This window comes from Littorina saxatilis, linkage group LG7 (genome assembly GCF_037325665.1).
Source record: "Littorina saxatilis isolate snail1 linkage group LG7, US_GU_Lsax_2.0, whole genome shotgun sequence".
NCBI lineage: Eukaryota > Metazoa > Mollusca > Gastropoda > Littorinimorpha > Littorinidae > Littorina > Littorina saxatilis.
Genome location: NC_090251.1, coordinates 29,259,071 through 29,273,780, shown reverse-complemented (window position 1 = coordinate 29,273,780; position 14,710 = coordinate 29,259,071). Strand labels below are relative to the sequence as shown.

At 41.0% G+C, this 14,710-nt stretch overlaps 1 protein-coding gene across 4 annotated transcripts in view; it reads right to left on the bottom strand.

Moving 5' to 3' along the window:
* The window catches only part of LOC138971112 (prolyl 3-hydroxylase 2-like), a 43,455-nt gene extending 29,157 nt beyond the window's left edge, over positions 1-14,298 (bottom strand). For all 4 annotated transcript variants that reach the window (XM_070343734.1, XM_070343732.1, XM_070343735.1 and 1 more), the window contains exons 1-8: positions 13,651-14,298; positions 12,938-13,090; positions 5,176-5,356; positions 4,156-4,281; positions 2,571-2,707; positions 2,070-2,159; positions 657-869; positions 251-307 (exon numbers count right to left, since the gene is read on the bottom strand). In XM_070343734.1, the coding sequence (XP_070199835.1) occupies positions 251-307; positions 657-869; positions 2,070-2,159; positions 2,571-2,707; positions 4,156-4,281; positions 5,176-5,356; positions 12,938-13,090; positions 13,651-14,157 (1,464 nt within the window). In that variant the 5' untranslated portion in view covers positions 14,158-14,298. The remainder of the gene's footprint in view (positions 1-250; positions 308-656; positions 870-2,069; positions 2,160-2,570; positions 2,708-4,155; positions 4,282-5,175; positions 5,357-12,937; positions 13,091-13,650) is intronic.
* Between the last annotated feature and the right edge of the window lie 412 nt (positions 14,299-14,710).

Sequence of the window (14,710 nt, the reverse complement as noted above, 5' to 3'; positions counted from 1 at the left end):
ATCTTACCTGCCTGTCAATGATTATAAAATACACTGTATACGCTGTATAAATGTAATGACATCCTGATGCACTGCACTGACTGAAATGCAGCTAAATAACTTTTTCCTAGTTCAAGAATTTCCATTTGAGAAGTACGGTAAATACAAAAGTTGCTGTCGTTTTGCGTCTTTGATGTAGGTGTGGAATTCTTTAAACCACTTTTTTTCCGCACAAGGCGGGAAAGCCTGAAACACTGTTTCGGTTTCTTACCTTTCTCCCATGTTCCATAGTAAATGTCTGAACACCTTTCTTGTCCACTTCCACGCCCTGAAATGCAAAAATGGAAACTGTCATCATATTGCAACAAATACATGTACAGGCTCATTACAGAAGACGAACACGTACCACCTTAAACAAAAATGATTTAAAAAAAAGAAGATAGAAAGATAAACATAAAGGGGAACAAAGAAAAAAGGAGCAGAAAATTGTAATTGCAACCATTACTTTAACATGTCTCTCTGTCATTTTACTAAAGCATTTTAAAAGTGGCTAGAATATGGAATGTTGCAAAGTTAGGACTGCTTATGCTTTTCATAAATCACTCACACATAGACCAAAACACACCCACCAAATCTTTCAGCACAAAAGAATTCAAAAGAATAAAATCAACATTCACCTCCATCAGGGTCAGGATGTCTTCACACTGCTCCTGTTTCAACAGACCGTCTGCTGCAAATCTGTACGATCGCTGCATGTCGTGAGCTTTGGCGATCAGGTGGAGACCCAGGCGTTCGTAGCGGTCCATCCACTTGCTATATTCCGTGGTGGGCTTGTCTGGTTGCTCCTGTGACTGCTCGTCTGGTTCTGTGTCGTCTTCAGTCACAAACACCTGCAAAACAAGATTTTGATACATGTACAAATGTACACAAATCTTAATGTTTATGATGAAAGATTCTGGTACAGTGGAACCCACCTTTAAAGAACCTCGATTACAGAAACCCCCTTTGATGCCCTTGCTATTGAGATTCTTCTCAATAACGTCTGCAAATTCTTGTTCATGTTAAGACTCCTTCCCTTTCATGACCTGATTTTTGCAGATTTTTGGTTGTCTTAAACTTAAAGCAAGCATAGCAAATTAAAACAAGTCGCGTAAGGCGAAATTACTACATTTAGTCAAGCTGTGGAAATCACAGAATGAAACTGAACGTAGTCCGCCGCTAGTGCAAAAGGCAGTGAAAGTGACGAGCCTGTTTGGCGCGGTAGCGATTGCGCTGTGCTTTACTGTACCTCTCTTAGTTTTAACTTTCTGAGCGTGTTTTTAATCCAAACATATCATATCTATATGTTTTTGGAATCAGGAACCGACAAGGAATAAGATGAAATAGTTTTTAAAACAATTTCGGAAATTTAATTTTGATCATAATTTTTATATTTTTAATTTTCAGAGCTTGTTTTTAATCCAAATATAACATATGTATATGTTTTTGGAATCAGAAAATGACGAAGAATAAGATGAAATTGTTTTTGGATCGTTTAATAAAAAAATAATTTTAATTACAAGTTTCCGATTTTTAATGACCAAACTCACTCATTAGTTTTTAAGCTACCAAGCTGAAATGCAATACCAAACCCCGGCCTTCGTCGAAGATTGCTTGGCCAAAATTTCAATCAATTTTATTGAAAAATGAGGGTGTGACAGTGCCGCCTCAACTTTTACAAAAAGCCGGATATGACGTCATCAAAGGTATTTATCGAAAAAATGAAAAAAACGTCCGGGGATATCATACCCAGGAACTCTCATGTCAAATTTCATAAAGATCGGCCCAGTAGTTTAGTCTGAATCGCTCTACACACACACACAGACACAGACACAGACACACACATACACCACGACCCTCGTCTCGATTCTCCCCTCTATGTTAAAACATTTAGTCAAAACTTGACTAAATGTAAAAATCAAAAGTGCCCAATACACTAACTAACAGAATTACATACAACTGTTATAACTCATGCTTATTAAGAGTGATTTTGTTTAATATCTTTTTTATCTTTGCTTTGTTCTGATTATTAGTATGATAACACATCTTACCTCATCAGGGACTTCAGGCATGAGGTTTTCTTTCAGGAAGTCTAGTAGTGTCTGTAGCTTCTTTTGCCTCTCAACATACTGCTTCACATCCTGCAAGAATAATGTCAGTCTTTACATGTAATAACTCACTATTCGATTTTTGACAATAGGTATATTCTCAACTGTCCAGATTCTGTTCACTGCCATGGGATCTCTTCAGAAAATCACCACGAAAGTACATGTATGTCAATTTTTTAAGATTTTTTAAATGTTTTAATCTTTTTATTACTGCACTTCCCATTCATAGCATCAGCAGCAAATCTGCATGCACACACACTCTCACACTCCAAAAATCCACGCCTATGTCCACCCCCAGTACTTCCGTCATGCTGTTCAGCAGTTTACCAGGTTTAATCCCTACGACTCAACTTTACCCAAAATATGTTATTTATTTTACTTTCATGTCACTAGTAGCCCCTTACCTAAAAATACGAGCTTCACACAGTATCTAGTCCCACTGACCTTGCGAGGGATAAACTGGTCCTCTGAGTACTTGTACTTCTTCATGAAGATTTGTTGGTTTTCCTTCACAACTTCACTGTCTGGGTGAAACAGGAGAAACGACCCTGTAGCCTCCACTGCCTGCTGAATTTTCTCCACTGGAAGCACAAATCATGATTTATAGGTTAGAAAAGAAAATTTTAGAGAGAAAGAAAGAAAGAAAAATAGAATAAGCGTAATCAAGTGATACAGTGAATCTACCCTTTTAAGACTGAAAGACTTTCCCCTTCTTCTTCTTCGTTCATGGGCTTAGACTCCCACGTACAAAAACACGAGTGGAATTTTACGTGTATGACCGTTTTTACCCCGCCATTTAGGCAGCCATACGCCGCTTTCGGAGGAAGCATGATGGATATTTTTGTGTTTCTGTAACCCACCGAACTCTGACATGGATTACAGGATCTTTTTCGTGCGCACTTGGTCTTGTGCTTGAGTGTACACTCAAAAGGAGGATAAACCACTAAGCAGGTCTGCACATAAGTTGACCTGGGAGATCGGAAAAATCTCCACACTTAACCCACCAGGCGGCCACGGCCCGGATTCAAACCCTCGACCTTCCGATTAAGAGGCTGATGTCTTACCACCCCACCACAGCGCCCGCCTTTCCCCTTCTAACTTCAATCAATCAATCAATCCATATGAGGCTTATATCGCGCGTATTCCGTGGGTACAGTTCTAAGCGCAGGGATTCTTTTTAATTTTGTAAAAAATTTTTTTAATGCAATTTATATCGCGCACATATTCAAGGCGCAGGGATTTATTTATGCCGTGTGAGATGGAATTTTTGTACACAATACATCACGCATTCACATCGGCCAGCAGATCGCAGCCATTTCGGCGCATATCCTACTTTTCACTTCTAAGACCTTGCTCTTTTCAGGTTTTCACAGCATCTGCGAATTTACCTTCATGTTAAGACTTAATTAATTGCTCCCTTTTAAGACCTGATTTTCTGAGATCTTTGGTTGTCTTCCAAGGGGAGTCAACTGCATCGCAAATTCACAGACAGCGAGATTACAACTGCAGAAGTCAATAACAGTCCATACAGTCTGCAGCTGCTAAATAATATAGATCTTCATCTTCGAGATCTCCTTGTTTGAAATAAATTCACATGCACAAGTGTAATGAACCTGTTACAGTTTGTATTCATGAGGAAAGCTTGAAGTACCAATACAATATTACTAAATTATCTCTGAAACAGAGAAATTAATTTTTGAAGAAAGGTGCAGTGGTCTACCCTGCAATAAAAAAGGACACCCTTTTGGACTAACAAAAAGGGTCCCTACATTAATTGCAGGTGGCCTGTCATGATCTTGCTAAAGATATTACACAAAGGAGCAACAGGTTAGGTATGTGTCCTTTCCTGGGAGGTGTCTTAATGTCATCAAACGGGCCCCACGTCACAAGTACCACTGTGTCTTTCCAACAAACTGATAGCAAGAGGACATTTCTAGGTGCACGCACATAATTCTATTTACAGAAAAAAGGCCAGAGAGTGGCCAATGCTTCAGAAGCAAACAGATATATATACCACTGCAATACTCACATTTGTAGTAGGCAAACTGAAGGTAGTGAAACTGCTCAGACAGAAAGTCCTCGATGGGTTCTGAGTATACAACACTCAAGTTTCCTTCACACCCCAACTGACATTCCAGAACTCCAACTATGTGATCTGTGAAACAGACAAAAACAGACCAAAAACCACCATTACTTCACTGCTCACTTGTTTTCGCAACCCTGCTGACATTCCAGCACTCCAACTATTTGATCTAAACCAAACTGTTAATGGTAAAATATCAACAATACAGTGTTCTAGATCTTTCTTTATTTGATGTTTAATGTCGTTTTCAACCACGAAGGTTATATCGCGACGAGGGAAAGGGGGGAGATGGGATAGGGGAAAGGGGGGAGATGGGATAGAGCCACTTGTTAAGTGTTTCTTGTTCACAAAAGCACTAATCAAAAAATTGCTCCAGGGGCTTGCAACGTAGTACAATATATGACCTTACTGGGAGAATGCAAGTTTCCAGTACAAAGGACTAAACATTTCTTACATACTGCTTGACTAAAATCTTTACAAACATTGACTATATTCTATACAAGAACCACTTAACAAGAGTAATAAGTGAAGAATTTTATGGGTGAGAAAAGGAAAGTAAAAGGACTTTGGGGAGGCAGAAATAGAGAAGAAACAAGAAAAAGATCCTAATTAGGTTCACGGCATCGAGAGTGATGCGACCTTCTCTCAGAAGTTAGTAGAGAAGGCTCCCCCATCCACCACCCGGGGGACGCGCCTCTACGCCAATTAGGGGGGGCGAGGAGTGTTCTAGATGATCGAACGTGTAGATATTGCATCACCCATGACTCACTTTTATTTCTCTAATGTTCCAAATCATACGTTGTTTTGCTCCCACCAAGTCTGCAGATCTTGGCAAACGCGTGACGTAAAGACTAGACTTGATGACGTTACCCGTACACGTGCTGAAAAGTGCAGCATCTAGATCTTGCTATTATTCGGTTAACATGACCGCTGTAGAAGGCTTACAATATAAAAAGAAAGTCATACCTGCAATCAAACCACTGAAGTGTGAAGGTTCGCTGGACGTTGTGCTGTCCATCTCATCTTCACAGTCAGCTCGACATCTCTCCTCTTCCGTAAAGAACTGGTCAATGCCTTTCTCCAGCTGATCAACCACACCCAGCCAATCCTCTTCTCTGTAGGCCAGCATTGCTCGGATGTAGTGTTCCTGAAAGAACAATTAATGATAAAAACATCACTGTAAAGGCAGTGTTGTTCTCAGGCCTAGGTCTTTGGTCTCTGTCGCCTATTTTATTGTTTGTTTACGCATTGCTCCAATCCCTGGCCGGTCAATCATCAGATAGTTTTGACATGTAGCTCAGGTCTGACAGAAAATTTTTTCTTGTAGGCAGAACATTTGCACATGTACATATTGTCAATTCAGTTCAACTGACCTATTCTCCTCCGAGTCCTAAAAGAACAACGATAAAGGTATAAGGCCAACAAAAAAAAGTCTGTTTACGGTAACATAGGCAAAAAAAAATAGGGTCGGTAGGTCGGGATATTTTTTTTTCCCCCAAAAAAGTTAAAAAACCCATATTTTAAAAGGTGGTCGTCTACATTTTTTATTTTTTTCAATAATCTTATGGTTAGATTTTGCTAAAAAGTTATGTCAGATGATGAATGAACCATGGGGAAAAAAGTTATAGAAAAAAAAATATGTGTAAATTTTATTTTTATTTTTTGGAAGCGTGACTCACGCTTCCAATGTTTTGTTTTCGGTTTTCTGAGACCATGTGCTTTGCCTAAAAATATCGACCAATCAAATTATTAGCGGCGCATGCGCAAAGAGTCATTTACGGTCCAAAGATGTCTGCTATCTTGCGCCAGTTACGTAAAAAACAAAATTGTGATCGATCAGGGTGGCATAGGTCTGAATGTGTACATTTGGGGGACCAGAAACAACCCTGAGATGCAGCAAAGTTGGAATTGGGCGCCAAATTCAACCGGCAAGTGGCAAAAACACTATGATGCTCATAGAAAGTTACGTCGGGGGTGTTTTCAAAGTACTTTTGGCAAAATCGCAAGCAGGACAAAGCCCTGGGAGTTTTTTCTGTGGAAGAGCATGCTGAGATTAAGTATACTTTTTGACATTACACCCAACCTTTACTTTGATCTTCCATTAACTTTACTTGTATATTTGAATTCAAACCTAGTTATTACGTTTCAAAGTTCTGAAACAAAGCTTGTACGTACATTACCATTTCACTGTAGGCTGAAAGGGCGCGTCCGAACATTTTATACTCAAAGTTTGAAATCGTAAACCGGGCTTACTTTTAGATCTGGTTTTTGGCTCACGTAAATGTAGCCTATGCGATCGTAACTTTGTCTGTCTGTCTGTGCGTGTGTGTGTGTGTGTGTGTGTGTGTGTGTGTGTGTGTGTGTGCGTGTGTATGTCTGTGGTAGAAACTTTAACATTTCGTCATTTGAAGACGTACATTATGGCGTAAGAAGGTTAGAATTACTGAAAGTCTCGGTCATTTTGGCTCATTATTTTGAGCGGGCCGAGACTAGTTGGAAGGCACTATGGCGGAAAAGAGAGTTATCTTTTCATGTCTTGGCGTCTCAAATCTTATTAGTCAGAAAGCGCATGCACGTAGTCTCGACCAGCGCGTGGTGTGCTTCTTTCTGAGTACTTTACGTCACAAATTGTACTTTACGTACTTGATGATGACGTAAGTTAAGTGTATGTGTTCTATTTCGTTGACTGAGCACGGCCGGGACCAGTTGGCGTGAGCGCTGGGATTTCGAGTTTCATTCGACATGTCAATGCATCGCAGTATGAAATAATACAGGTAGGAGGTTAGTCGATATCGACCAAAGTCGATAAGTGCATTCTTCACTATGGTATTGAGTCTGATTTCGTCGTCCATCTTGAATCAAAAAGCACTCTTCTTACAAAAAACAAACAAACTTCGTTGCGAGCTACGGCGAAGCTTCGCATGTCAAAACTTGAGAAGCGATGTTGGGGTCAAAGTACCACGCCGTAGCTGCGGGTTTTGGGTATTAAGACTTTGCGAAGCTTCGTGTAGTCGACTACGGGCTCAATTAAGGACAGGCTTAAGTAGGCTAGATCTAGATCTAGTGTCTCGCTTTCTTGCACAGTGTCACCTATGCTCACTGTGTGTGTGTGTGTGTGTGTGTGTGTGTATGTGTGACGGAGTGATTGAGTTTGTGTTACTGTTTGTCGATTTCTTACGTGAGCCTTGAAGGCTTCGCCTCTTGTTACATTATGTATTCCTCCACACGTTTTCCTTTTCTCAGCTAGTGTCGTGTCGTGGTGCGTGTCATGGTGTGTGTCGTGGGAAACGGGGGCGGGGGGGGGGGGGGGTGGTGGGTGGGACTCTGTTGCATTTTCAGTGGCCGATTCTACTTCGAATAGATCAAGCTCATCCAGATGAATAGAACTAAAATGTCACATTTTTTGTAGAATCTTATAGATCTGTTCATAGTTTTTACGGTATGGCTTCAGCTACATTCCGTCTGCGTGTGCCTTACTCGAACGACTGTTTAAAAAAAAAAAATTCTCTTCAGAGATTCATGATACTATTCAGTTTTGACCACCACGTTTCTACATTGTGTGATTAAATGATAAGGTGACGTGCATCTTCACGCAGTCGCGCGTGTGTGTGTGTGTAAGGGGGGGGGGGGGGATATGTCTGTCTGTGCCCTGTGACTTCAACATAAATTGTGTGTATTCAACAGTAACCTTGCACATTGCAGATCTGTGCGCCAGGAATGTGGACAAGAAAGCCGCAGTTTGAGCACAGATCCAACGGTAAGCTATTTTATTCGAAAGCTGTTTTATTCGAAGACAGCGAGTCCGTTTGTAAGCAAGCTTTTATGATGTTCCTGTACACAACCTTCATCGATGCTACAGGGATACTTGTTTCAAGTTTTTAACATTGAAACTCTGTGTGTGTGTGTGTGTGTGTGTGTGTGTGTGTGTGTATGTGTGTGTGTGTGGGAGAGAGAGAGAAAGACAGAGAGAGAGAGACTCGGAAGGGGGGGGGGGGGGGTGTGTGTGTTGTAAGTTCACATACATGATTCACAGATTAGCCAGCTGAAATTCAAAACTAATTAAAACAAAACTGTATGCTAAATGCAGTTTAGAAGGAACTGCATGACTGGAAAATTTGCTTTGTGCTTAGTATGCATAGCTGAAGAACATTTAATTGCTGACACATGTCCAGTGTTGCTCCCAGACTCAGTGGACCTGGATTGAAAATGTGTAATCAAAGTCCAAATATTTTTGCTAAGACCTAGCTTCTACATGTCACAACTATCAGTATATGCCAAGGGCGGATCTGGGGGGGGTTACACGGGTTACGTAACCCCCCCCCACCCCGCCAAAAAAGAGGTAATTTATTGGCTCAGGATGCACCAGATAGCTCTATTTTGCTTCTTTGGATAAAAAAAATTTCCGGGGGGGGCATGCACCCGGACCCCCCTAGAGGCTTAGGCGCCTTCAACTTGTATCTTCGCAGTCATTTTGTAACCCCCCCCCCCTCCAAAGTGAATTGATCCGCCCTTGTATGCATTCAAATGATTTTATCAAGCAGTGTAATCATGCCAGTTTCTGTTGGATGGGAAACACCAAAAAGGTTGCATTCCTGTAAATGAACTTCCTTCCTTGTAAACACCTTCCAGCTGTCAAGCAAGCTGAATGGAAATAGCACACTTCCACTGCACAACAAGTCTGGTATGTTGAAAAGTTTAGAGTCTGATAGTGATACTCTTTCTCCTTTCAATGCAACATTGCTACTGCTGCAGCCCTGCTGCGCATGTCAACTGCTGAACAACAGTTCTGCTATTAAAAATCCCGACCTACCGACCCTATTGTTTTTGCCTATGTTAATTACCGTAAACAGACTATTTTTATTTTTGGGGGGGGGGGGGGGGGGAGCCTTACAGTTACAGTAAATCAAGTATAATAGATCTATTAATTTGTGACATGATGAAAACAATCAGATTCAATCATTCATAAACAAGTTTTTACTGCATCAAGAATAACACATAACCAAACACTGAAACAGTTTAATTTAAATCTAAGGAAATATTGGAGTAAATATTATATATTTCCTACATCGGAAAATACTCAAAAAGCCATACAAAAAAAATAAGTATACATGCATACACACACACACACCAGCTGTCTACACTTTCTGGTGAACCAGAGCATGCATGCATCCCAATCAAAAGGGCACAGTCCTCAAACAAAACAACCTCCACTATGTTTAGCTGTCTCAATAGGGATCATGTTTTGTTGGGTATTCAGCTGGCATTTCCTTGTTTTCACTACCTATTTTATTCATGTTTTTATTACTTAGTTAGTGGAAGAATTTTTTGTACTGTATGTTCGATGGTGTATGCTTTTAATTAAGCGTTGTTGACTATGAATGTAGATGTAAATGCTTGTATAACTGTTTTTAATTATAAATGTGTCAAGCGCAAAGAGCATAATTGTAAAGTTATGATGTTGCGCTATATAAATGCTCATTTATTATTATTATTATTATCAACATCAAAGGAATAACACTGGAGCCGCCAACAAACCCCAGCCAGCTAGACCCTCTTTCCTGACAGACTGCAATAATAATAATAATAATAACGGGCATTTATAAAGCGCCTTATCAGAAGTTCAAAGCGCGTGACAACAATACATGTATACAAAAATCATACAATCACTGTCAGATTCAAACAACACATCATGCCAGACCTGTTTACCCCCATAAGTGTTTTGGAGTAATGCTCAGCCCCAAAAATAGTAATCCTGGCACAAAAATAGTAATCATCCAGCATTCGTCGCCAATTACAACGCATATGACAACTGTGTCTGCGAAACGCAATCATGCACATACATCCATCATTCACAAACAAAACACATCAGTCAGTTTTTGTAGTCATCATAATTTCAAAGAAGATCACATCAAAAGCACATGCATCACTGATTCTTTTTCTTTTGCTCGTAGTAGGCCTTTTTCAGTGTGTCAAGCGCTTCTCTAAGTAAGTTTTCAAATTGGACTTAAAAGATGAAATGGATGGAGAGTGACGTAATTGAAAGGGGAGTGAATTCCATAACTGAGGTCCATAGTACGAAATCGTGCGGAAGCCATGAGCCTTGCGTTTAAGTGTGAGTTTAGAGGGAGCGGTCAGCGACCATAAACTCTATTTAAACGAGACAGATATGCAGCAAAAGGAAGGGGGGTGGGGGGAGGAGGTGTCAGTAGAGGTAATGCAGGAGGAAGTGATAGCAGAGTCCCGTGGGAACGAATGCGGGGAATGGAAGAGGGTTGGAGGGCAGGGGGGAGGTGATGAGTGAAGGAGAGCAGTCTGGAATGAAACAATGGTAACAGATAAGGGAGTCCGAGAGAGAGCGAGAGAGAGCGAGGACCGAAGTCATTAGTAGCAGCGCAGTGGCCAGCAAGCAAGTTCAGCGATTTTCAGTTCTGCAAAACTATGGAGTTCAATTTTACTTCTTGGGCAAAAAATCTGCCCCAAACTGTAATTGAGGTTCTGGAAAAAGAGGAGTTCACAAGCCTCAGTGCCTTGAAATATGCAGGAGAAAAGGACCTGGAAAGCCTTAAGTTAAAACGAGGCCACATTGTGGAATTAAAAGCGGCAGTGGCAGACCTGCAACAGACAAACTTGCGTTTAAAGCGACCTTGACGGAGAAGTCGAGCATCATCAGAAGAACGAAGGGTGCGAGAGGGAGTGTAGAGGGAGACCAGTTCAGAAAGATAGGCAGGTGCCGATTCAGAGATGATATTGTAGCAGAAGCAGGCAGCTTTATACCTAATACGTTCAGATACAGGAAGCCAGTGAAGTTCTCTCATGAGAGGAGTGCAGGGTTGTCGATGCTGTGCTCTGAAAATGAGACGTGCAGCAGAGTGTTGTACTTTTTGCAAGGGTTGGAGAGTGGAGTCAGGGCAGCCTATGAGAAGGGAGTTGCAGTAATCTAATCTGGACAGAATGCAGGATGTAACGAGAGTTTTAGTGGCATCAACAGTGAGAAATTTTCTTATGGAACCTATTCTTCTGTCCTGATCTCAAAGTAGCATGTCTGACAGACTTTTTTGATGTGTTGTTTCATTGAGAGGTGGGAGTCCATGATGAACCCAAGATTCCTAGCACTATCAGAGAGAAATGTCACTAGAACCTACTGTAATGGAGGCTGGAAGGGAAGTGGTTGAAGAGGAAGCTCCAGAGAAAAGAAGAAATTCAGTCTTGTCATCATTTAACTTGAGCATATATATTGTTTGTCATCCATGATTTAATATCTGAAGTGCAGTTTTGGAGAGTGTGCGTCACCGCTTGGATTTCTGTAGGCTTGCATGCTTGTTGGAGTTGTGTGTCGTCTGCAAAGAGGTAGTGATTGACTGCGTGTTGCTTGATGACGGCAGAGAGAGGAGTGGTGTATAGTACAAATAAAACTGGGCCTAGAACTGATCCCTGGGGAACGCCGAAACAGAGAGGAGATGGAGGAGATGAGAAATTATTGACAGACACATACTCATTTGATCAAACACCACCACCAACCCCCCTCACCCCAACCCCCTAGCTCCCTTACAACTGCTAAGGAACTACCGCCCCACCCACTTCCTTCTGTGAGCCAGATACCATTCCTGTTACTGTGTTAGCGTTAAACAACCGGTAAACAAAGCACTGTGACTCCTAGATCTATGCAAACATCTGTTGCACATCAGTCACTGACTCAGTCAGTCACTACCAGACCTGGGAACCCCTGTTATGTACTTGGAGTATTCTCAAACAAACTTGGCTTATTTTCAGAACCATGAGTGTACTCCACAAAACATTTGAACATCGATGATTCCAACAAACATGCTTTGCGCGCATCCGTTGCACCGTTAATTAAGTTTACCAATACATTTAAAACAAATGCTTCTTTCAATGTTTAATGACAAGCTGTAATCATTGATCAAATGCCGAGTTACAATGTTATTTTTAATCATTAAAATAAACGGTGCCCCAGTAAAAAGACAGGAAAGGCAGGGTTACGCTTGTGAAGAAAAGTAGTCTGGGAATTTTTTCGTCGTGTTTTTTCAACCGACCGTACTGATTGTATTTTGAACAAAAAGGGCGTACAAAATAAGGTGAAATCGTATGGGTTCCCAGGTCTGCACTACAGTATGCTTTACATTTAGGAAGGTGAAAAAGAAAATTGAGCTCGTATTCTTCACTCTTTTTTTTTTAATATAATGTGAACTGAAAAGGTGGAACTTTATAAAGTTTATTGGTGATGTGTTAAAAAGAAGTTAGTCCCACGTAAAACCTTATTTCTGTGTGTTTGCAAGTTTACAAGTTTTACATAGAATGTTGGGCGAACATTTACAGCTCTTTACACTTATTTTTATAACATCTCGCACATAGCTGTGGAAGGTTCTGTTTTTACTACAATGTACTTCAGTTTAAATTGTTTAATCTGCTTTCATTTATTCTGACTGTGTGCCTAGCTATTCTATGCTTATGGTAACAGTACACTAGTAAAAAATCACTAAAATACATTATTGTGCTAAGTATGAACATTTTTTTTTTATCTTCATGACTTTTTTTCTTCAAAGTGTGCATATTAAGATCTCAATTAATCATTTAATGCTACTTATTCTCAGGGGTTAGGGAAAAAATCAAACATATGACCTAGCTACAGGTGCTTCACTTCACTCTTGCACCTTCTGCACATGTATGCACAATTACACTGATAGTGATACAAAAGAATATAAATATATACCTTGTAAGGTTTCATTTCGAGGTCCAAGAAGTCAGACTCAGACACCTTGGCCCTGTCTCTGTAAAAAGCGATGTTGATCTTAACATCGGAATCCTCTGGGTTGGCAAGGTAGAACGTATAGGAAGCTGATGCTGCTTGCTTTACTCGACTAAGCTGTTAAACACATAATCACCACACTTATTAACAGTTAACTAATGAAATAATAATGTTTTCTCACAATGAACAAAATTAAAACAATAAAAACTGAGAAAGAATCAATCATAGGTTTCTTACACTAGCTATTAGCTAGCTGACATCTTATCATCTCATCAGTACAACAGTTACTATCAGCATCACTATCAGCTGCATGGTCTTGGTAATTGATTAAGTTAACTGTACTGGTGTACTCAATCTCAATAAACAGAACACTCTTTGTTACCTTGCAAGAATCTCAGCAGCAAGTGCAACACGTACTTCACTAATCGTTTTGCTGAAGATTCATGAAAACCCTGTGTATAATTAATAAACATCACTGACCCTCTAAACAAAACGTTGCACGTAACAGGTGATAGGCCACTTAGTACGTTTTACGCACTGCACATACATGTATAGTATTCATCACAGGCACACTGACATAGTTTCATGCCTTGCTGCTGTTTTTGTGTGAAACGTGATACAATTCTCTTTAGAAACGTTTAACAGCTTAGTAAGTGGTCATGCCGGTTTGCACTCACCTTGTACCAGCAAAACTGCAAATACTGGTACGGTTTTCGAGTCTCAAACGTCGTTTCCAATATTTTGTTTAATCTCAGCCCTGGCCTCTGTGCGTAGACAACACTCTTGCATCTTCTGAAGCAATCTGCGTGCTTCAAAAAAGTTGCGAATACAGAGAAATCGCCCAAATCTGATGGCAACTCGTCCAAGTACGACTCCTTTTCTCCCTTTTTACACGCCAAACGGCAATCGGTCAAAGTTCTCCTGAAGTTTCTGTAATCGTTCACGGCATTTTCGAGGTTGTAAGCACACTTATACCACAGCTGATCATTGTATGCCTTCACACCTTCGGCATAAAGTTGATCAAAGCGCATCGGTTCTTCTGCTGAAATGTCGTCTGCAACACACGAGCGCAGTTCCAAAACTGTAAGTGTAAGCACACAAATCACAACTTTCATGACGGAATCGACGTGAACATTTTGAAGAAACACGCGTGAGCCGGTGCCTACGTGTCCAAAAGATGCCATCTTGGATCCAGACTACAGCACGCAACGGATTCAGAGATGATTCGCCAAACTTCTGCGGAAACCGATCCCTCCCTGCTTTCCGCACGTAGGCCGCGTCTGCTTCCAATCGTAGGGAGGCAACCACTTGCAACTTGTTGCTGCGAAGTTATCTTTCCTGGCTAAACCTACAGGGCACAGGCACACGCACATCAGTCAATCTTTGCCCCCGCCTTGTAAGGGCCACTTTAGTAAGGGGCTTATTGTCCGTCAGGTCTTAATTGCCTATAATTGGACATGAATTGGTTAAAATACGATTCGAGTTTTTACGCTTTTGATGTATGCGTGTTTAGGTGGTATCAGCCATCTGCACTTAGTGGTCAGTAGAATGACCAAGATCTTTAACGTGCCATTGTGGTGACTGACACGGGCCGGTGGGAGATGGATACCGTCTCTGGGTCTGCACATAAAGTTGACCCGTGTCCGTCCCGGCCCGGATTCGAACCAGTGACCTTTCGATCACAACTTAGTCCAGTGCTCTCAGGCTACCACCTGAGCTACCCGGGCCCCCGCCGCC